At 40.7% G+C, this 22,371-nt stretch overlaps 1 protein-coding gene across 1 annotated transcript in view; it reads right to left on the reverse strand.

Moving 5' to 3' along the window:
* Positions 1–666: 666 nt before the first annotated feature.
* Positions 667–22,371, reverse strand: part of rbm46 (RNA binding motif protein 46) — a 33,170-nt gene continuing 11,465 nt past the window's right edge. Inside the window, exons 8-11 of the mRNA XM_005949971.3 lie at positions 14,289–14,488; positions 12,330–12,432; positions 3,541–3,805; positions 667–3,265 (exon numbers count right to left, since the gene is read on the reverse strand). Of these exons, the coding sequence (XP_005950033.1) occupies positions 3,543–3,805; positions 12,330–12,432; positions 14,289–14,488 (566 nt within the window). The 3' untranslated portion in view covers positions 667–3,265; positions 3,541–3,542. The remainder of the gene's footprint in view (positions 3,266–3,540; positions 3,806–12,329; positions 12,433–14,288; positions 14,489–22,371) is intronic.

Raw genomic sequence — 22,371 nt, forward strand, 5'->3', positions numbered from 1 at the left:
AAACAAGGATCCAAAGGCAGTGAAACTGAAAAGACAGAAACTACTGTTCATCTGTTTTTTGTCACGGTTCAAGCAGCACTGGCATTTCTTCTACATGATCTAAAACCAAGTAGGCATGCCAAAAACATAAAAAAACATCTGTAAGAGTCTTATTTCTGACATTTGTGCTTCAGATATCATTGACCAGTACCATGAATATGCAGGTAAATATCCCTTTCAGGAAGCAAGAGATGTGTGGGATTTGCCAAAATCCAATTTCAAAACTTTTTCCTGTGGTCTGCTGATGTTTTAGTTAACAGCTCAGGCAATGGCTACCAGACAGAAAAGGAGGCTTGAACAGCACGGTCAGACCAGCGTCACTAACGTCTGACGCAAACTCAAGTCATTTTGTTCTATAAGAAGCTCAAAATATGACAGAAACCGCTCACTTCAGAAAAAGAGGTTCGTGGGTTACTCCTCATGGGCTTTAAAGGGGTAAAAACAACCATCTTAATGGAAGTCGGTATACATTAGTTTGTCAGACTAGTGCGACTATTCCTTGAAAAAACACAGAACACTCAGATGCTGAGTCATACCAGCTCAGCAAAGATCTTTTACATCCTTTTAAGCCTCAGGGTGCCAAATATGAGCACCCAAACATTTTTTTAAGGATACACTGCACATCATGCTGAGATATGCCAGGTTTTTGGCTAATAGCTCTTTGGGAATCGCCTTGTTGGTGCAAAAATTAAATTTTATGTCTGCCAAACTGGGTTATCTTTGGAATTTCTCAAGATTCAACTACAGAAATTGGAACAAACTATGTGTTTTTGTGATAAGCTGCTGGTAGAAAATGTGTGTAATTTAAAATTAGTTTTTTGATTTAGATTTCTGTTATGTGTAGACACAACACTGGGTAATCCCTCGAGTTAGGTGCGGCTTTTAATGTTTGAATGACACATAGATCAGTGTTAAGTGGCCAAGCAAACAAACAAAACAATTCAGGTACACAGACTGGACTGAAATGAGTCAAGCCTATAGAAAGTCCTACAAAACCCAAACCACTGCTCAAAACCACTTTCAAATTCAAGAAAGTCTGGCTTCTTGGGATCAAAATGAAAAGAAATGAATGGGGACTCGAGACTTTTGTATAGTACTGTATTTTATACTATTCAACCATTTCTTGGGACAAAAAACAGTAGAGGTGTACGTGAATCAACTGTGGCAGGGTTTTATTCCAAAATACTCCCACTGTTTAATTTTTGGAAACAAGATTCCTGAGACTAAACTACAACACAGAGATTCACATGAATACACAAAACTCTTTATCTTCATGTTCTTGAAATTTAACTGTGTGGCAAGTTTTTAAGCAAACCCTTCATTACTTTTTGTTTTTGAGTGCTGTGAAATACTTCATATCTGTTTTTAATAAATACGGTCACATTGGGAGCAACTAAGATTTATTCTTTTACACACTATCGTGATTTTTGATTGGACTTACTATCACTATTGTTTCTGCTTTTCTTATTCACGACTGAAGAGATTTCAGTCTGCTGTCTGGTTTGGATTTCACTAAAACAAAAACTGGGACGAATATTCTGACATGCATTAAAAATATTCAGATTCTCTGTCACAAACAAAATCTTCTGTCTGGTTTTAAACACAAATTAAACCTTTTCTCCTAAAAATCAACAAAGTCGAGCAGAGCAATATGTTGCAGGAACTTTGTATGAAACAAGGGAATGAACATGAAGTAAAACTATGCAAACACAGTCCCTGTAAATACATATAAAACATTTAAAGTCCAAGCAACATGCATCAGTCAAACTAATAAAGAAAGAGAGAAAAAACATGAACTTAAAGACACTCCGCTGTTACTTTGATCTTAAAAACGATCAATTTCAAACCTTCAAGCACAACTTTCAGTGCGTTTGAATTCATTTATTAAGGAACCGTGTACAACTCTCTCCTCTCAACTTCAAACTCCCCCATTGCACAGCAGAAAAGTATTTATAAATTCTGCTTGCTTTAAAAGTGTAAAACTGCAAGAAGAAAAAAACATACAGCACGCCCTCATCTCCCAAATATTTATGCAAAATCTGTAATTTTGTAACAACTTTCTGTAAAACGGATCACCTTTAAACATTTATAAAATTTCTAGAAAATTTTATTTGGAATTTCAAAGTGTCTCCAAAAGAAAGAACAAAACAAAATAAACAGCATTTATCTGTAGTCCTACCATTAATAATTGTACTTTTAAACTGATCAATCTGCTGATTATTTTGGCAGTAACTACTACTACTACTAGTTTTAATTGAAAACTTGCCTAAAAATGAAGTAATTACCAATAACAAGTGAATTTTGGGTCCCATAAAGAGAAACTCTAAAACATAAAATACTAAAAAAGAAATACTGAGTTATTGATTTTTATTAAACATTCTACTTTTTCGCCATTAACTAAGGACCCCCATTCATTAAAGGTCTAAAATGTTATGACAATGAAAGTCTCCAAAAATAAAGAAGTACCATCAATATTATCACTAAGGCATGCAACTACTAATTATTTTGTGAATATAAATAAAAATGCTGATTTTATGATTTCTTCTGCTTTTTTAGTTGTAAGTTTAAAAAAAATAAGAATTAAATGCAAGCTCCAATTGTAAAGCCAATATAATAAATATTAGGGGATATTTACTCAGGCGGCTGCTTTTGGATAGATCAACGTTTTAAAAGGACCCCCGCCCCATTGTTGTTTTTTTGAAATTACTGATAAATGAACTTTTCTTTATGAACACTAAACAACTAGAATGTGAAACAAAACCATGAGAAACTAACTGTGCCTCTGTTTGTGCTGAATGCAGTTTAAATGAGACTAAAAGCCCAACAACAAAAGTTGTTGCAGAGCCTCCTTCTTCCTCGTGCTTAAAATCAGCCTGGATGCAAAGCAGCTCACACAAAATAAGAAAAGACAAAAATGGTCTTTTGTTTTGGAGCTTCATATTTAGAGTCAGATTGTGAAGGAAGTCAGCAGCTACAAAAATTCCTCTAGAAGAAGAAGAGGATGATAAAACAGTGACTCTGCCCCCTCCTTCGCCACATAACAGGAGGACAAAAGTTAACATAACAGAGGCTCTAATTTAAAAAAGCACATTAACAATACAATTACACCATGTGCAGCGTAATTGTAAGAAATACAGCCTGCCTTTTCTTCCTCGCACTTTTCCTTCAGTAGATCTTCCTCTAACTTCTGACCTTCAGGCGAGGCAGCGCCTCTGGCAGAAAATGACTGGAGGGCATAAAGAAAAAAGACAAAAAACATAAGATAACATGCTCTTAAGTGCAAAAATAAATAAATAAACCCCAAATAATGTCACATAAAGCTAGTTATACTGAATTAGGGCATAAAATCAAATCGCCTTTACTCTGTCTCCTTGGAAACCTTTCTTATATTAGTAGGACACAAAAAGTCTTCAGAGACAGTATGTATCTCCTCGACGAGGCAGACTTTGAAGAACGTTTGATTAAGCACAGTTTAAATCCCTCCTCACTGCAGAGTCTCACCATCAGTAGAACGGCGACTGCGGGCTGATGTAGAGTCTCTGAGTGTGAGAGGCGGCAGGGCTGAGCGATGAGAGAGAAGACAGGGTGGAGAGGGGGTATGGGGACTGAGGTGGTGGAGGAGGTGGAGGGAGGCAGGAGGCGAAGGCCCGGCTGGCGCAGGTCAGGACACCTGGAGTGGTGACAGTGGCAGCAGGTGGGGAAATGGCGAGAGGAGGAGAGTTGCTGCTGGGAGAGTCGCAGGATGCTCCGCTCAGAAAAGACAAGTCTGGAGGAGCAAAGACAAGACGGGGGGAAAACATTATTTGTAAAGCACTTCTCAAAACACTCAGGTTGAATAAAAGCCACCAATTGAAGATATATATGCTCCAGCAATAAGACACATAATTAACGATAAAGGTCTTAAAGTCATCACAAGATACACACTTCCATACTTGTATATTGTTTCACTCTAGTTTTTATTACTGTATCTGTAGTTCTCAAAGGTTGGTCACTGCATTTGCCTGGTTCCTGCTTTGCACCCAATGAGGCAAAAAGATAAAAAAGTGAAAGGTGCAAAGATGCATCTACGTGCATCTTATAACCTACGGTTATTAGGTCCTTCCGTACAGCCCCACAGGGGGGTGGGTGGGTTTGAAGCCCATCCTACCTGTTGCAGGCCTTCATGCACTCTAGTCTTGTTCTAAGTGAGTCCATTGAAAGCAATGCAAGGAGATTATCTGCTCTCCTCGCCCACTCTCATCAAATGATTAGCTGTCATTAAAGGGTATGAGCTGAGCCATTTCCAGTCTGAAGCCAGCACATAATCACAGGCCGGCAGGAAACACTAAGATCACATTACACAATCAATTAAGGTTAGTTAAGCACTGGCAGCTGGTGACAGGTAAGTCCTCCCAAAAACTCCCTGTAGAGCCTTCAGCTGATCCAAAATGCTGCAACAAGAGTCCTGACAGGGACTAGAAAGAGAGAGCATATTTCTCCTGCATTGGCTTCCTGTTAAATCCAGAATTGAATTCAAAATCCTGCTCCTCACATACAAGGTCTTAAATAATCAGGCCCCATCTTATCTTAATGACCTTGTAGTACCATATCACCCTATTAGAGCACTTCGCTCTCACTCTGCAGGCCTACTTGTTGTTCCTAGAGTATTTAAAAGTAGAATGGGAGGCAGAGCCTTCAGTTTTCAGGCCCCTCTTCTGTGGAACCAGCTTCCAGTTTGGATTCGGGAGACAGACACTATCTCTACTTTTAAGATTAGGCTTAAAACTTTCCTTTTTGCTAAAGCATATAGTTAGGGCTGGACCAGGTGACCCTGAATCCTCCCTTAGTTATGCTGCAATAGACGTAGGCTGCCAGGGGATTCCCATGATGCATTGAGTTTTTCCTTTCCAGTCACCTTTCTCACTCACTATGTGTTAATAGACCTCTCTGCATTGAATCATATCTGTTATTAATATCTGTCTCTTGATGGAGTTTTTCCTTCACACTGTCGCCATGGTGCTTGCTCATAGGGGGTTATATGATTGTTGGTTTTTTTTTTTTCCATTTTCTTTGTCTTACTGTATAAAATTGAACTGAACAGTTTAGTGTGAGACAGCATCATACAATGGAAGAAAGTTGCCAGTAGTGTTCATTGCAAAGCAAGAGAATTGTAGGTGTGATGCTCAGGAGTGCCTCCACCTGCTGCTCAAGTCTGGTATGAATGATAGTCGGCATTATTTTGGTCAACAGTGAATCTCACTGTTGACCAAAATAATGCCGTCAAATGTCAAATATTTGTAATCTACAAATATTTGACGTGACTCATCATAGTTTGATTTGATTTTGATTTGATATACCTTTATTAGTCCCACAAGGGAAATTTCATAAGGCTGCCGACCTATTGCACGCAATGGCGGCGCCATCTTACCCTCCGACCATACATACATTACACAAAACATCACATGGGGAAGACAGGTCAGAGAGGTATAACAATGGAAAATGCACCACATGAGGAAAGATAAGGAGAAACAAATAACTCCCCCCAGACTGAGCTCCAACAGGGAGATCAGTTTGAGAACAGAAAAAAACACCTCTGCACATAGCACATAAAAAAAACTTAATACACCAAAGAAACACATGACAAGCAACAGGGGTGGGTAAAGGGTGAGAGACAGCCAGTGTAGACAGTACATCCGGGCCTGCAGTCTGTGCGCTGGTCTCCTTAATCCGCTGTCAGCATCGGAAGGGAATAAGCGTCGAAGGCGTTTGGAAAGGGAGGGGGAATGAGTGTGTGCATATCAGTGTATATGTATGTGTGTGCGCGTGTCCAGAGTTCAGCTGAGACGTTCAGCTGAGACAGTGTCTTTCGCCCTGCCAGGCTAAGTAAACAGTCTTCCAGCCAACCCAGGTGGCCTTGCATGGAATGGGGGGGACAGACTAAACACAGTCGTTATCAGGGTGTTGTTCAACTCCAGCCTTGACACTGCAGCTGGCGGCAAAGGGGGTATCCGCATGAAGTGATGGTGGTTTTTACTTTAGTGCGAACAGCTCATATGAATTTCAAAGCAGTTCTACAGTCCAACACTGGTCTCTCAATCTCCCGTTGGAGAGCCGTGAGCTTCGCCATACTTGCGTTCTGTGATGTTGTCATTTCTTGTGCTCAAGGAGCCGATTCTGAGAACTCACAGCAGTGTGCCTCCCCGAGGTGTGATCCAATTTACCCACAGAGATGTTATTCCGGGCTAGCCCTTCCGAGATGTATCCAGTCTGCAGTCAGAGATCTTATTCTGAGTATTCTGAGTATGAATGTGAGAGTGAATGAATAGTGGTATTGTAAAGCGCTTTGGGTGCCTTGAAAAGCGCTATATAAATCCAATCCATTTATTCACAGCAGCCGTAGCCTCTCCAAGATCTTATTCGTGCTGCACTCAATGAGCCCATTTTGAGAAACTCACGCCTCTCCCATCGTTTCAATCCCAGCGGGCAGCCTTGTGAGGGTTTGAACAGTCGGTTCCGCTTTCTTAATTCTTCGATAAGTCAGGGCCAAGCCAGCTCCGATCAGCCAGAACCCTGTTACCATGGTTCCGAATAGGTAGATATCTTCAGCAGTCAGGCCCACCCGAGCCCAGACTTCTCGTTGAGAAAGGGGTGTCAATTGCATTCAGAGACCAGGTTTTAGAGAACAGACTGTGAGAGACTGTTCCAGGGAAAAGTAATACAAAAAACACGAGACTAGACAAGGACATAAGAGGCTAAGCAGGGAAGCTAAGGGAGAGGAGGAGAGGAGAAAAGTGCAACCGCCTTCGTCAAGAGCAAGAGCAGAGAGATAATAAATACACTGTTTGTTCAAACTTTAAAAAAGAACAGGAAAAGGAAAAAAATCTTTTTTTCAATTAAGTTGATATTTTTGAACTTCAATGTTATTTTAACTGCAGAAGTAAATGAAAAAGAAATGAATTAAACATGCCAAAGCCCAGAGGGGAATCAATGTGGACTTTTATGAAGGGGCAAAGGTAAAGAAAAGGTATGTGCTGAAAGGCAAAAGCAGAATATTATTTTTTCTCAATTATCTTGTTTTAATAATTGTTGGCAGGGAAAAAAGGAATTCAAATTAACTTTAGAGCCCAGACAAAGAGCTGCTATTTTCTTCAGGTATGAATACAGACAGGCTTAGGGCAGAAAAAGTTTGAAAACCACTCTTTTTTTACACAACGAACTTTCATATCCTCGCTGCTTTATGGCGTTTTAGAATAGTCAGTTGTATTTGTTGATGTTGGGGAGTTTAGTTTGGTCTCACATGCATAGCACACAGAGTCAATGAATGTTACAGCAGCAGTTTTTTTTTTACCTTGTCACACATAACAAAAGAAAGGTTATTACAATGAAATTAAACTACATTTTGTGTGTACATACTGAGACTTTGAGATATCTACGTAACATGGATAGTTGTGTTTTTATTGCTGCATCCATTATTATATATAATAATAAGACAAACAGAAAAACACAAGCAGTTAAACTTCAGTCTGTTCAGTCAGGAAGCAGACACTTTTGTGAATGAATATTAAACCTGCTTTGGTGTAAATAAAAGTAAGAATGCACTGCAAACGAGAGAATGGTTTAGGATGTGATGGCCACAGATCACTGCTCTGTCTTTATCCCTCTTGACTGATTTTTCATTACTTTGTGTTACTGTGTCTGTTACTGGAGCTGGATGGAACAGGGCCAGAACTCTACAACAGTGGGCTACTCACGCATGTCTCCGATTTAATCTGGCTCCATGAGGGTCCAATATCCTCATTTAAACATCATGTGCCACATCCAGCCCACGTTGACATAAGATGGACCAGATCAGTGAAATTCCCTTTTCTTTCAGCCTGATGTCTGCCACTCCTGCTCTTAGTGGGACCTCACTGTTTATCTGACTCTACCCAGAGATCACCAGGACTATTGGTGCCCCGTTATCTTCACAGAGGAGAGCAGGTTTATACTGGGCGCATGTGACAGATGTGAGCCATGGCATCCTGCCTCCAACATCATGCAGCACGCCCAGTTTAGCAGTGAGTCAGTAATGGCCTGACTTTGGTTTTTCTTCTCATCTTCAAGTAGCACCAATGTATGCAAGATTTAAGCGTCTAAGCAGTGTATATATTTATATACTGTGACCTGGAGTGCCTGAAGAGAGATGAAGGAAGCCAGAGAGAAAGGGGAAGAGACTGAGGATGTGCAGAGATCTCAGGCTCCCCGTGGAGCAGCGAAACTGTTAAAAAATGGATTCGGTGCAAATAAGGCTGATTAAAAGCGTCCAGTCGCCGGGGCACTCCCAGCTTTGCTCTACGCTTTTTAAAAACAACATCTTGTTTTCAAAAGGCAAAAAGAAAACACTTAATTGTGTCAGGGTTCTGTGCTGGTCCGAGCGTCAAACCACCGGGACACAAACCTGCTTCCTGAAGTCAATTAAGAAAAACACCTGAATCGTATTTCAGCCTCTTGGTGCTTTAAAAATCACCTCTTCTTCTTCTCCTCATCCTCACACTCATGTCCAGACGTCTTCGAGTTAAAGCTGCTTTTAAGCTCCAACCACAAGAGACACATTCAGAGAGAAACTCGAGCTCTATTATATTTTCGTACTATCCTCAACTAGTAATCACTTCACCTGAGAGCAGCGGTATGAAAAGAAAATGAGGTCATGGGTGTTTCCGGCCTTGAATTCAGGAGGAAGACTGTGGTTTTTGTCCTGTTCGTGGTGAGCTCCTTGTCCTCTCAAAGGTATTTCAGGGTGTGTGGGAGCTTGGCCATGGGAGTAGGCTGCGTTCCTCTGGATGTCCTGTGGTGCCTCAGGAGTTTGAGGTATCTAGTCTGTGCCTGAGCTGAGTATGAAGGGAAAGGTGTCGATTTACCGGTCGATCCACATTCCTACCCTCACCTAAGCCCACTAGCTCTGGTGGAGACTAAAAACAACGTGAAGGTAGAGACAAGCAGCAGACACGAGCTTCATTCAAAGGGTGGCAAGGCTCAGACTTTGAGGCAGGTTCGAGCTCAGAGTAGAGCTGCTACTCTTTAGCTTACAAAAAGGAGCCAGCTGAGGTTATTTTGGGCATTTGATGAGACGTCCCAGGCATGTCCTCCCAGAAGGAGACCCAAGACAAAGGAATCATGTCTCTCAGCTGGCTTAAGATTGCATCAGGTTCCCAAGTCAGTTGCTGAGAAAAGGTAGCTAGTGAGAGGGAGGTCTGGGTTTAACTTGCTTAGACCACTGCTTCTGTTATCTAGCTAATCACCAAGGATGGATGGGTGCCTCTGGCTGAATAAAATACAGAGGGGTGGTGTCCCCCTAACAGGTTTCCAGGTTTAATGTCAACCGAGGTGGCATTAAAGTGAGAAGAGGCCCAGTATTACACAAAGAAGGCGTATTTTGAACTTAAAATCATGCAAAGCTACAAACGGTTTTCACGGGCCCTTCAAGTTTCGCTATTCACATGATTTTTCTTCACTTCTGTTCAAATATATCTATAAAACACTTGTAGACTTGGTTTTTTTAGCTGTTAAAAACACCTATAAAAAGTTCTTCACTAACAGAGCTGATAAGTTTTATTCCCCGCAGCCTGCAGCTGGTGTTGATTTGAAATATCTCACTTTGAACAGATCCTCTCAAAGCTGCAGTGTTCAGGGTTCAGGAGACGCTGGCTCAGACAGGCAGCGCTGCGATTGGCTCCCAGGGAGATGCAGGTGGAGAGAGTTCAGCCTCCGACAGCTGCAGCGACGCAGCACGACTGCCAAGCAGCTTTTTCCTCTCAGGGGAAACAACCACGTTTCTTTTTGCCTTCCTTCAGCTTTTAGGTGACCCAAAAATCACTGCCCGCCAGAGTGGCCCCTGCAGGGTCCTGAACCGTGAGCCAATCAGTGGCTACGCTCAAAATGCTTGTTTCACTGTAGGTACATTAGTACTAACAGTTTAAATACTCTGGATATAAACACAACTGAAAAAACACCAATTAAATAAGAACATGACTCAAAAACTGCTATTACTTCATTTTAAAAGCTGAATTTGGTGGTTTTTGTTTTGTCTTTTTTATTTAGGCCCATGTCCGTTTTTCATTTTTAATGTTTTAATGGTGCGATTTGTTAGCTTCCACTTTGATAAAGACAATGAAATCTTTAAGGACTTGTTTTTAATAAGCATAATTACAGAACATACGCAGTGAAATATGGATCGAGATGCTAGAATGCATTTTGGGGTTTTCTTTTTTATTTAACACGTTAGAAAAGCCTTAAAGTGACTGAGAGTTGTTTAAACAGTGCAGGAACAATGTTGGAATTTCTCATCAATTTAATATTTATTTATCAATAAAGACTACATCCATTATTGTTGTAAGCTAAAAAGGTTGGAGCACACTTGACTTTCTCTTTTTGCTCAGTGTGAGTGTTACACCCCCTGCTGTGCTGATCCACGTTACTACACCCTAAAATGAAGGGTGCAGGATGAAAAAGGCGACAACAATGAAGCATCTTTTTTTATTTTTAAACACTCTATCTTCAAATGCGTTTTCCTAAAGCACATTTACAGGAAATGTGTTTTCCTTTATTTTAATGTCAGACTTTAATTCCCTGCAGGAACCCTGGACAACAACATGAATGGAAACAAATGAGAGACTGCAAAAAGCAGACTGCTGCTGAAAGGAGTCCTGCTGTATGAATACTGATGATGGAGAGAACTCTTATTATTATAACCTCATTAAAACAGCCATTAAAGTGAGAGAGCCTTCTTTTGAGATCCTTTACATCAGTGTGACTCATGAATCCTCCCATCTGAGATGCTGTTGGAAGACACACAATCTGCCTTTAATTTGATAGTTGGTGACGTGTCTGCTCGAGTGAAGACTTTGTTTTCTTTTTAAAGACAGAAGTGCAAATCTGAAACTGTTGCTCTTTTTTTAAACTACACATGTTCTGACTTTACAGCAGCCTGTCCACTGACCCAGGCTAAGTATTTTAGACCTTTCCTGTCTTTACTTTTCTTATTTTCTAAAGAGGTTAGAGGAAGTTGGCAGGGGGGCGGCTGAAGTCTATCCCAGCTACCACTTGAGTTGATCACAAGTTAACTTAACCCCACTAACTACATGTCTCCGGTGGAAGCCATGTGGGAGGAAGCCAAAGTACCTGGACAAAACCCACACAGATCCAAACTCATCACAGAAAGGCGTGACGGTGTCCTCCTGTGTGTGGACCTTGGAAAGTTTTACCGGAAACCTCAACTTTCTTTCCTTGTTTTCTGTCATTTACACGCCGCTCCAATGCTGGAGGTCGTTGAAGACCAAGAGGAGATGTAACCCCGACAAAACCAAAGCAGAGTGTCTGCTTGCTTGTTTGGCTGCACCTAGAAAATCTCTACATTAGGGCTGTGTTATATCGTCTGCTATGCAGTTACATTCTAAACGAGTTAATATCGAGATGATATCATGTCAGAGATCTGCAAGCGATGCACGTCAGCTGATGTCGATTTTGTAGCTAAAAGGCGAGTTACTTCCAACAAAGGACAGTTTCCAAATTATGCAAGAAAACAAGCAGTTTCACTGTTGAGTACATCCAGGCTACGAAGGAGAAGATGCTAGCAGCTGGTCATGTGCGACCTAAATGTAAACAAACGACTGGCTAACTGCGCTCCACATGATAGGAAGAGTAGGGACGGAAACCACTGATGTTGTTACATGGTGGGACTTTCAGCAGCTGGTTAAAAAGATTGACCTAACTTCATCCTAGCTAACAGGCTTTTTTACACTTTTATTTAGTTTCCAGAGAAAACACTACCTACGATACTTCTTAACTTCTATTTGCTGCCTGCCAAGCTGCAAGCATCGATTAAAACACCGTTCAGTTCTTTTATCTATATCATCAGAAACATCGTTATTAACAATTTCTTTGAAATATTCTCCTACAATTTGTTACTGTCCAATTAAAGTTGTGAACTGTTACCAAAGACGAACCCTGGTGACGTCCACCGCACTCTCCAAATGAGTCTGACTTACTGGAAGAAATGCAAACCAAGAGTGGGGCTGAAGAGCCCCAAATAACAGACCCAATACTCTCAGAACATCCCTCAGTTACAACACGGTCCTAATCCGTGTCCAAGTCCTGGTCTGAGGTTCAACTCAACACTCTCTGCTCTCCAGCACCCTGGCATACACCAGGGAGGCTGGGCAGTGTGTGGCTCTGGCACAAGCTACTCATTTATTCACATGAAAACTGTTTACAGTGTGTGTGTGTGTGTGTGTGTGTGTGTGTGTGTGTGTGTGTGTGTGTGTGTTGAGGAGTACCCAGGTTCCACAGGGTGGTCTGAGCAGCAAGCTCCTTGGCATCATCCAGCAGAGCACACAGCTTGTCAGGGATGTACGTCCTTCGTGTGGATTGTATCACCACCTACATGTACGTACACACACGCACACACACATAGTGTTTGGTTAATGTAGAAACAAACAATCGTTTCACTGAAATGAAGACACACAAAGACCGGGGAGGTAATTAATGGGGTAAGCTACAGTCAAAACTGCATTGCTGGGAAACAAAAGAAAAACAGGCGAGCTGCTGGCTGGTTTTATGACTGTTTCTGTAACTTTAACATCTTGTGAAACAGTTTATATAAATTTTTTTTAAAAAACAGCTTTAAATGGAACTGCTGAATTTTACACACACTACAGAATATAAACGTTATTTTTTTATGTTCATATGCTGATAACACAGGAAGAATCTGGATGTTATAACGGGATAATGTTAGAGATCATGATATGTAAGACTTCACTGAAACAAGAACACGTAATAAGCAAAAATTCACTGAATATCAATTTATTTGTACTTTTAAAGTCATGTTTTTAAATGTTTAAACTGAGTAACATAGAAATATTTCTCGTCTTTGTACATAATTGTGTTGCATTTCAGCTTTGTGACGTACATAATTTACTGCTGTGGACTTTGCAGCCCGCAGCACAACCCTGTCCCACCAGGCTGTAAAATAATCGGTCCTTGTGCCTGCAGCAGAATCACATGTATGGAATATATAGAAGCTATAAATAATTCAGTACGGTCAAGCTGTGTTTATATTTGTGGTTGCGTCATTAATGTTATGCATGGTTACAGACACACACATATTTCTGTATTACACCTTCTCGCAGCTGTTTATGGAGATTTATGGAGTACATGTTTATGCATTAATGCAGTCTGCAGTGCTCTCGTGCACAATCTCCTTTTTATTTTTATTACTGTTGTATATAAAAATTTTGCACTTTAATTTAAAAACCATCTCAGCCTTGCCTCTCTAACTTTGCCTCCAAACCACTCAGCATGAGTTGTTCCTCTGATGTCCTCATTTTGTAATCTTTTCATCGTGTCCTTAGCATCTTCAGCTCGACTTCCTGTCTTTTTGTCCGAGCTGACATCCTCAAACCTTTCCTTTTACTCTTGCTGTTGTCCTTCTGCCACAAATCACACTCATCTGCACCCAATCCACAAGCTTAGCCCCCTAGGTGCTACATGTGGTACAGGTATGTTATTTTTTATTTTGTTCATGTTAACAGGTATGTTAACGTTAGCTAATATTAGCCAGAAAAAAATCAGTCACCTATGTAATCAAGCCCATTTGAGCTATGACGGAAAACTAGTGTCAACAACAACAGGAAAACTGATTTATGGAGTGAAATGTTTAGCTTTTAGGGTCAATCCTGAGCTAACCTTAAGCAAGCTAACATTATTCAAAAATCTAGTCTGTGATTTGCCATTTCCTCCAAACTTCCAAGGCTGATCTCGTAATTTAGCTGACGTTTTTCAGATAATGTCACAAATCAGGAGTCACTTGATTCATTGAGCATAGTCAAGTTACAGCTAGGAGTTAGCTTCCTAACCTAGCAAAATGGCATCCAAATGAAAATGCTAGTTGGATAGCATGAGCCACAACAATATTTCATAGATAATAGCAAACAGTATTGATTTTAGCCATAAGTCTATTGTGTAATCGCACAAGTTAAGAAGTATGACTAACACTACTTTTTTTAAAGACAGCTACAATTAGCGTGGATAGAGAGCTAGCTAACACTTAGCTACACAGCACATGAAGAGGTGCTAATGATCCAATACACTGTAAAAATGTCAGTGCAGCAACTCTAAATGTCATTAACTGGATCCTGCACATATATAAGGACAATGGATGTGCATAAATTCAGACACCTCTCAGATATGTTTAACTGCATGCATGTTTATGTGTTAACATCTAGTCAGTCTGAAACCTTGTACAGTAACAGTAGCTTTCCATCCTGCCCTGGTGTGGAGTACAGGTAGTATTCTGGGGGCAACCAGCAGTTTTTGCAGCAGTAAAAGTCGAGCAGGCTGACGGCCGAGGTGATCTGACTCTGCTTGAGCGACAGCAGGCTGGTGCCAGTGAGGGGGGTGCCGGGCAGCAGGGGGTACATGCAGCGCTCCAGGTCATCTGACGGTACAAACACATATACAGGGGAGCAGCATTAAGTTAGACGGGTGCTTCCTTCAGCTCAAGGTACATACGACTTCTTTAAGACCTCACAGAGTATAAGAACAACATCACAATGAATAAGAATTTGCAATTCGTCTCTTTAATTTATATACACCAGTAAAGCCAGTTGTAACTTAACCTGTGAACCCAAAATACTACATTGACCTTTACATGAAACTTTTTCCTGCTGCTAGTAGTTTTATGTTATATAAACACTCTTGTGGAGCGGACAACACAGCGGAAAAATTGTGCCGTTTATGCTGGACAGCGTAAGTGTTTCACTCACATTTGTGACTTGAAAATCAATTTAACGGAGTATAAACCCATGTAGGAGCATGTGTGCATAAAAGGCCTTAAAAGATTCAGCTTAAATGGATCCTACTTTTCTCAAAAAGCCCACTGAAAACACCACAGCAGAAAAGATGATCCTGCTGATTTCACAGCCTCTCAAAGAGGCAGTGAAGTCAGGTGGAGACAAATAAAATGTCTCTGAAGTCTCCACAACGGCAGCCCTGTGTACCCTTTAGTGCTAAAAAGACGAGTGATACCGACATGCAGGGGTGTGTCTAAAGGTGGGCATAGGTGTACTATAGTAATTTATTTGTGGAATAGTCACGAGGACAATTTGAAAAGATTTACAAATATATATCAGTTTTAAAAATTTGATTAAAAAACCTTTAGTTTATAAAGCACCACATGAATGAAACGGGGTAACACATCGAGCAGTCTCTTCTCTTCCACTTATCCACTTCAGGTTCTGATTGTCAAAATGTATTTTAAATATTTAATACCCTGTCTCGTCCATATATCAAAACCATAGGGGATACAATGGTTGTACTGCACATTAAATATGGATAACTCGATATGATGACATTTAAAATACTGGAGGCAGCCCGTGCACTTATGGCATGAATTTGAAAATCCTAGTTGATTTCCAGTCTCAGTGAGCTTGAAGTCAAAGTCAAGGTCATTGAGACTTGAACTTGTCTGTGATTTTCAGAATCCTGCGTCACTTAGTCTCAAGTTATGGTGTTCACTTCCCCTCCTGGCAGGGGGAGTATTGTTGCAATAGTTTTTGAGTTAATAATTATGGATAATTAATAATTATGGACGTAAACAAAAAGATGTATAGACTAATATAACAAGGGAATGTGTATAATTATTATTATTTATTTATAGTGTATAACCAAAACAGATATATTTGATGAGTTAAATCGGGGTGGAATTAAAAAAAACCTTTGCTTCTTTTTCGGTTTTTGAGCAGGAAATGTTTTTGTGAATGTGAATAAGATGAATTTCATAAATTTAATGTTTACTGGTTTGTTTTTCGTGCGTAACATTTGTTACTTATATATTCACGACAAAGTGTTTGTTATGGGCGAGTCAACTCTGAACCACTGGCAGTGAGGTCAAGCGAGGAAACGTACTTATGGTGAATTTCTTCTTTGTTTAGGATTTACTCACTGGGATATAGAATAGTTGGGAACCCATGGCAACCATCAGAAAAAGCCTATTTTAGGTAGGAGTCACCACTGGAGAGCATTCTTGGTGAATAAAGGGTGGTGTGATGGCGCTAGATGAGCATCATTCCTGCCCCCCAGTTCTTCTCGCGGTTCACTGAGTTTAATACTTTTGACTGCAGCACAGTAACAACCAGGCTCATCTCATCACTAAAGCAGCGATCATAAAGTGTGACTGACTCAGCTCTGATCCATCTTCCCCAACTTTTCACTCAATTACTCCCTCACTGACTCTCAGTTTATCGGGCGACAAATCAAAACCCAGAAATAACTTTAATTGGTTTCTATCAGCAGGTTTTTTTTTCAATTATGCAACGTTTGAAACTGGTCTGAGAGGGAAAAATGTGGCAATAAATGAAAAGAGGTTGCTCAGCAGTCCTTTGGGTTTTCATCTGCACGTCTGTGTCGGTGCACCTCATCTTGCAGCCTCACTTAAAGAGGCTCCAACAAACTGAGCTCATGTACATCGTATTGTTTTGGTTTAATTTATGAAACTAATTATTTTCAAGTTGTTGCGTAATCCCCCTGTTAAGTGCCAAGGCTTTAGTCTTTTTAATGTGCAGCAGTGCTTTGATGAGTCCCCAGAAGTCATCTGACCATCCTTCTTGCCCTCTGAAGTTTTCCATTAGCTCTGTTTGTGTGCAGCACGTCTTAAAGGTTTTAAAAACACTGAACACAGTTAGCATTTCAGAAAAGAATCACTCTCGGGTCACACTCAGGTTTGAGTGTGAACATTAAACTTCTATCGGGACTTTTCCATAGCGAGTAATCCAAACTACACAGCTAGGACTGGGCGATATATGGAGTTTTTAAAACATATCAATATATTTTTATATGAGATGTGACAATATCGTTTATATCGATATAGCATCTCTCTTTCGTCCACTTTTGTCTCTACGCTGCGTTACTCTGCCTAACCTCGCACCTTCACTGAACAACTCCCCCTCCCCCATCGCTTCACCTGCAGGTAACGACAAGATGGACATGGAGCTATCAAAGAGGAGCTGAAAACATTTGGAGATGACTATTTTAGTGCTGTCAGCGTTAATCTCGTTAAAATGACGTTAACGCCTTAACTTCTTAACTTATGGCTTTAACAAAAATATCGAGATATATATCTTATATCGCCATCCAGCTGAAGAATATCGAGATATGAGTTTTGGGTCATATCGCCCAGCAGCAACATATTCATGATCAACCTCGTGTTGTGGACGTTCTCTTGGTTGACTCAATGAGAGTAATGTATTCTGAATACTTTGGATTACTTAATATATTATCATGCTTTTTACAACTACATGAATGTACTATTGCTGTGTGACTTATTACTATTACTGAAGGTTACTCTCCATACCAATACCAACTAGATTTTTAAATCTTATTATAAATGAGTAACAGTAGGTTGACATTAGGTAAGGCTCCAGTGGTTATCATTATATTTACATGCTTCCAGCTCCCGTTTCTGCTCGGTGACAGCTCGTACTTTTCCACTCTCCTTTTTCTCCCTCCCTCGCTCACAGACACATAATGGGTATGGCAGTCCATTCTCCCTGCAGCACGGACTACACTGCCCATGAGGCTACATTCTTTAGGGCTATGCCTGTAACACTCTGCTATTGCCTTCATATTAAATTATTATTTAAATAATCATTTTAAAAAAATATTACTTCACGTCATTATGTGGGCTGCAAGTAGAGGTGACATTGGCCGTGAGATTGAGACACAGACATTAGAGCCCCTTAATGTGTGTTTTGTTTGCGTTTCCACCAGCGTGGAATTACCAAAAATAGAGAGGGCACAGCCTAACATATAAAACAGGAAAATACCACTGTGTAATCCATTTATTTCAACAAAGTCGCTGTATTCTGAGTATCACCCTTTTAAACTGTAATGGAATACAGTTACTCATATTTTGTAAATACATAATGCCCGTACATGTATTCTGTTACTCCCCAACATTGACCATAGCTCTGTAGCTAGCCACCTAGTAGCACTTCATTATACTGCATGTTAACTAGCCCAACTTATAAAAGTTGTAGTAGCGCTCTACTGTGTACTTGCCTGTTTTTTAATAGAAATCCTTCAATCATAATATATTATATTATCTTTAGATGGAAACTAACTAGCTGACTTACATTTCATACATATCTGTTAGTGCCCGTTTCATGGCGCTAACAGAATTTGGATTGTTTTTAACTCTTAGCAGCGCCTCAGCATTTGTTTTAGGCAATTTAAGGGGCATTTAGCCTTGAAATAAAAGATGGCTTAAGTGGATAACACTAAGACATTTCTAAATTTACCAGCTGCCATGAGTCATGGAGTTTTATTCATTCAGATTTATTCAGCACACCTGCTTTATGCAAAAATCACCAGTTTGAAGCCAGACAGAATGGCCTAGCAGAAGCAATCAGATGAGGATCATTGTGCAGCCTCTTAATGAACCATACAATGCCAGGTCTCCATGACTCCGGACACTCATACATGTTTACAACTCTCTACTCGACACAACAAACGGCGAGAGTCACTATATTGTGGCACTTTCAGCACTTAATTGTCACCTTAGAAAGGCTGAGGAGTAACAAAAAAACATAAAATGATAAAATTAAAAACAAGTTAATTAAAAAAAAAGTAGAAGATAAATGATGCATAAATGATCACAAACAATAATAAAGGCTGAGGACAATAAAAAACAATGTTTAAAAAAAAAGAAAAAAAATCACATAGGTCTATAAAAACACCAATGTGATTTTTTTTTTTTTTAGAGGCGATGTGAGGGAATTCTGTGAGACATGTCTCCTCGGGCAAATCAATCCCAGCGATGATGGGGGGGTCGTGATGGCAGAAGTTATAGTTACATTTCAGATGTCTCTTTGATGGCTGATGGTGTAAAATTGAGGACGGCTGTACAGAGAGACGGCAGATTTTATTGTGAGCCGGAGGCCGAGTGGAGAAAATGATGGATGGGGATAAGCGGTGAGACAGATTTAAGAGAAGCTCGTTTGGATCATTATCTGAATGAAACTGAAGCGAGGCGCTGCGATTAATGGAAATTAAACAGCATAGTTTCTGCCACAGCAGCCATCATCGTAAGTATGGGTGACACGGGTCAGCCCGACCTCCAGACACCGGTCACTAATGCAGGACACTGTCCGCGGTGATAATGTCTGTATCTGCGGTTGTGTCGCTCTTTTTTAACGGTGGCAGCTGTTTTTCTTCTTTGTCAGGCCATCGGAATCTGAGGACGGTGATTTCTAAAAAAAACTTCCATTTTTATTTCTTCTTTTCCATCTTAAAGAAGAGGAAAACAAAGAAAAGAAACTGAAGAGGCCAGGCTGACATCTCTGAAGTAGAGAATGGACAATTTATATCTGACACAAAGATGAGTTAAGAGTGTGAGCTTTGTCAGTGCTGAGGTGGTGAACGCAATAGACTTCAGAAATATCAAAAACAGAGTTCTTCAGCTAAATGAAGTGCCCGAACAGTAGACGGTGTTTGTGCCTTCTGGACCACTTTAAAGCAACTATCTGTCAAACAATATGATTAGCTGTGAAGTCAATTGCACTAACAGCCCAGTAAGTCAGTGCTTCAGATATCTGTGTGCCAAGTAAGAATCCTGTTCCAAAATGGCCAAAACACTTCAGTTGAGGCCTGGAAACATTAAGAAACCAGTCATGGTGGCTACATCTATCCAAATACCTGAATCAAAGCCCATGGCTCTAAGCTCTAAGTGACACAAAGTCAAATATGCATAAGGACCCTTTATGGAAAATAAAAAATGAACAAACCCTAAAGGTTGAAGGCTTTGTTGGAGAGATGAGTTCGGAGGAGTTTCGACTCTTTCCCCAATAAAGAGGACATATGACAACCTCCCCTTTAACAAAAACTTTACTTTTACAGAAACATGAAGGTCGCTGTGAGGGACAGCAAGCATAGACCCATTCTATATCACTCTGAATCCCTTTCAGCAGCATCTTCCTGCTGGGTTGGACGATGAGTTAACATGATGATGTCATCGAGTCTTCTGAGTCAGCAAAGCGCTGTAGATGTTGTGTTTCTTCTTCTTCTACATCAGACTTAATGCACTCTACAGCTACCATTTTGCCAGTTTCCCAATAACAAGATGGAGATTTTTATTTTTGTCTAATCTAGAGCCTTCATCTGATCTGAATCTTCTACAGAAATAAACCAACTTGACGCCTTCCTGAAATGGAGAGAAAAGACTGTGTGTGGCTGAATGTGGACAGTGAACAAGATCTGAACCCTCCCCAAATGAAACCTCTCTCTCTCTCTCTCTCAGAACCACTTCATCTCTCCATATCCTCGTCTCTTTCTGACATCTTCCCATCATAAATATTTCACAGCCCATTTATAGCAGAGTTAACTCACAAACTTTTCTCATTTTCAGAAAATCGCCACGAGCATGAGGGAACATCAGCTCGTACCTCTGACACCAGATTATTATTGCGGCTTTCTCAATATATGTGAGAGGCTTGATAAATGTGGTTTGTAATGGATGAGACACAGTCAAAACCTGCTCATATGTACAGGAAGAACAATCTAGGCTTATTTTCCTGGCAGAGTGAAGAAACAGAATGACCCTGTGTTACAAAAAAGGGAAAAATAAAAACAAAGTGCAGCTCATTAGAAAGCCGCAAGCGGTCCAGAAGAGTTTATTCTGACAGCAGAAAGCACTTTATACTCTCCCGGGGAGGGGATATTGATTGTTTGGCACTACACATGATTTCCTGTTAGAAATGGGAATTATTTTAGAAATAAATAGTTAATGCCATATTTTGAGAATTTATCTGCAAGTCAAAACGCATGCTGTGTATGAACAAGCAGACCTGGACATCCATCCATTTCCTTCTCCTTATCTGAAGTGAGGTCACATTGACAAGAGGGTAAACTGACCATTTTAGACCCCTTTCCCCACCACCACTCCCAGTTCATCCTGGGAGATCCTGATGTGCTCCCAGGTCAGGTGAGACACAGAGTTCTGGGTCTAATCCAGGTTTTACTCTCAGTTGTGGTAAAACCTCCTGAAGGATTCTGACCAGAGGCCTTCCCCACCTCACGTGGAACTCCAGCTTCTCACCCTGAGGCTGAGACCAGACAGTGTGGAGGATGCTTGTATCTGCGATGTTATTGTTTTGGTCATTACCATGATGATCTCATGTGAACAGGTGGTGGCTGGACAACCCATTAATTAAAGGTTTTGTGGTGTACTACTGAAGTTGGGCCAACTCTGGTGGAGTCAACACTAGGGATGGGTACCGGTATCTGATATAAAGACTAGTAACCAGACCGAAAAGCAGCGCACATTTTGGTGCTTTTTTTTCCTGAGATGTCATACACTTTGAATTCTAGCCAATCGTTTTACGTTTCCGAGGATAGTAGGCGGGTCCAGGTACGTACGTTCTTTTAGAGCAGAGCTACATATTAAAAATGCCCAAGGCTAAGTGGTCAAACGTCTGGCTGTACTTCACAGCAAAAGATGCAAACTCAGCAGCCTGCAACAAGTGCTTTAAGCTGATACTGTGATACTGCCAAAGGAGGTAACTCCTCAAATCTGATAAAACACCTGGCGACGCATAGCGTTTTTTTTTTAAAAGCCAAAAAATGCGCCGTATTTGATAGCTTGCTGCGAGACCTCACACCGTGCACATCTACTGCGGGTGTGGTGCCCGTTATCGGACCTGGAGTTAGCAACATCCCCCAAAAACCCGAAGAGGAGAGTCCTGGCCCCTAGCCCTGCCAGTGTAGCAGAAATGAGGACGGATGATGATGGCAGCAGCAGCCGTTCTTCTCTGCGTGAGTAGCTTAATGTTGTTTGTGTGTAATTTACGTTGAGTAGGCTAACCAGGTTGTTACATTAATGCATGTAAGGTGAACTAGCAAACACCGTCGTAGCTACATGCGGCTGTCTTCTTGTTTGATGGCAGATACTCCCTTCACCCAGGCTAAAAAGGCTAAAATGACCAAAGAAAAAGAGGGAAACAGCTAAACATGAGAGGATTTTGGACAAAGTTTGTGTTTTTTCCATTGTTTAAGCACTGCTTCCAGCCTAGAGTGATGCCATAAATCCCCTATAGCTGCAGAAAAGGCTAACATTGTTATCTTTTTACAAAAAAACAAACAAACAAACAAACAGCTGAACATGAGAGGTTTTTGGACCAATTTTGTGTTCTCCATTCTTTAAGCACCGGTTTGAGCACCGTTTGAGCACCGGCACCGTTTCAAAAGTACCGGTTTGGCACCGGTATCGGATAAAACCCAAACGATACCCATCCCTACTGACAACACGCAGTGAAAACATGCTCGAGC

This window comes from Haplochromis burtoni, unplaced genomic scaffold (assembly GCF_018398535.1).
Source record: "Haplochromis burtoni strain Fernald_Lab_line unplaced genomic scaffold, NCSU_Asbu1 Contig_728, whole genome shotgun sequence".
Lineage (NCBI taxonomy): Eukaryota > Metazoa > Chordata > Actinopteri > Cichliformes > Cichlidae > Haplochromis > Haplochromis burtoni.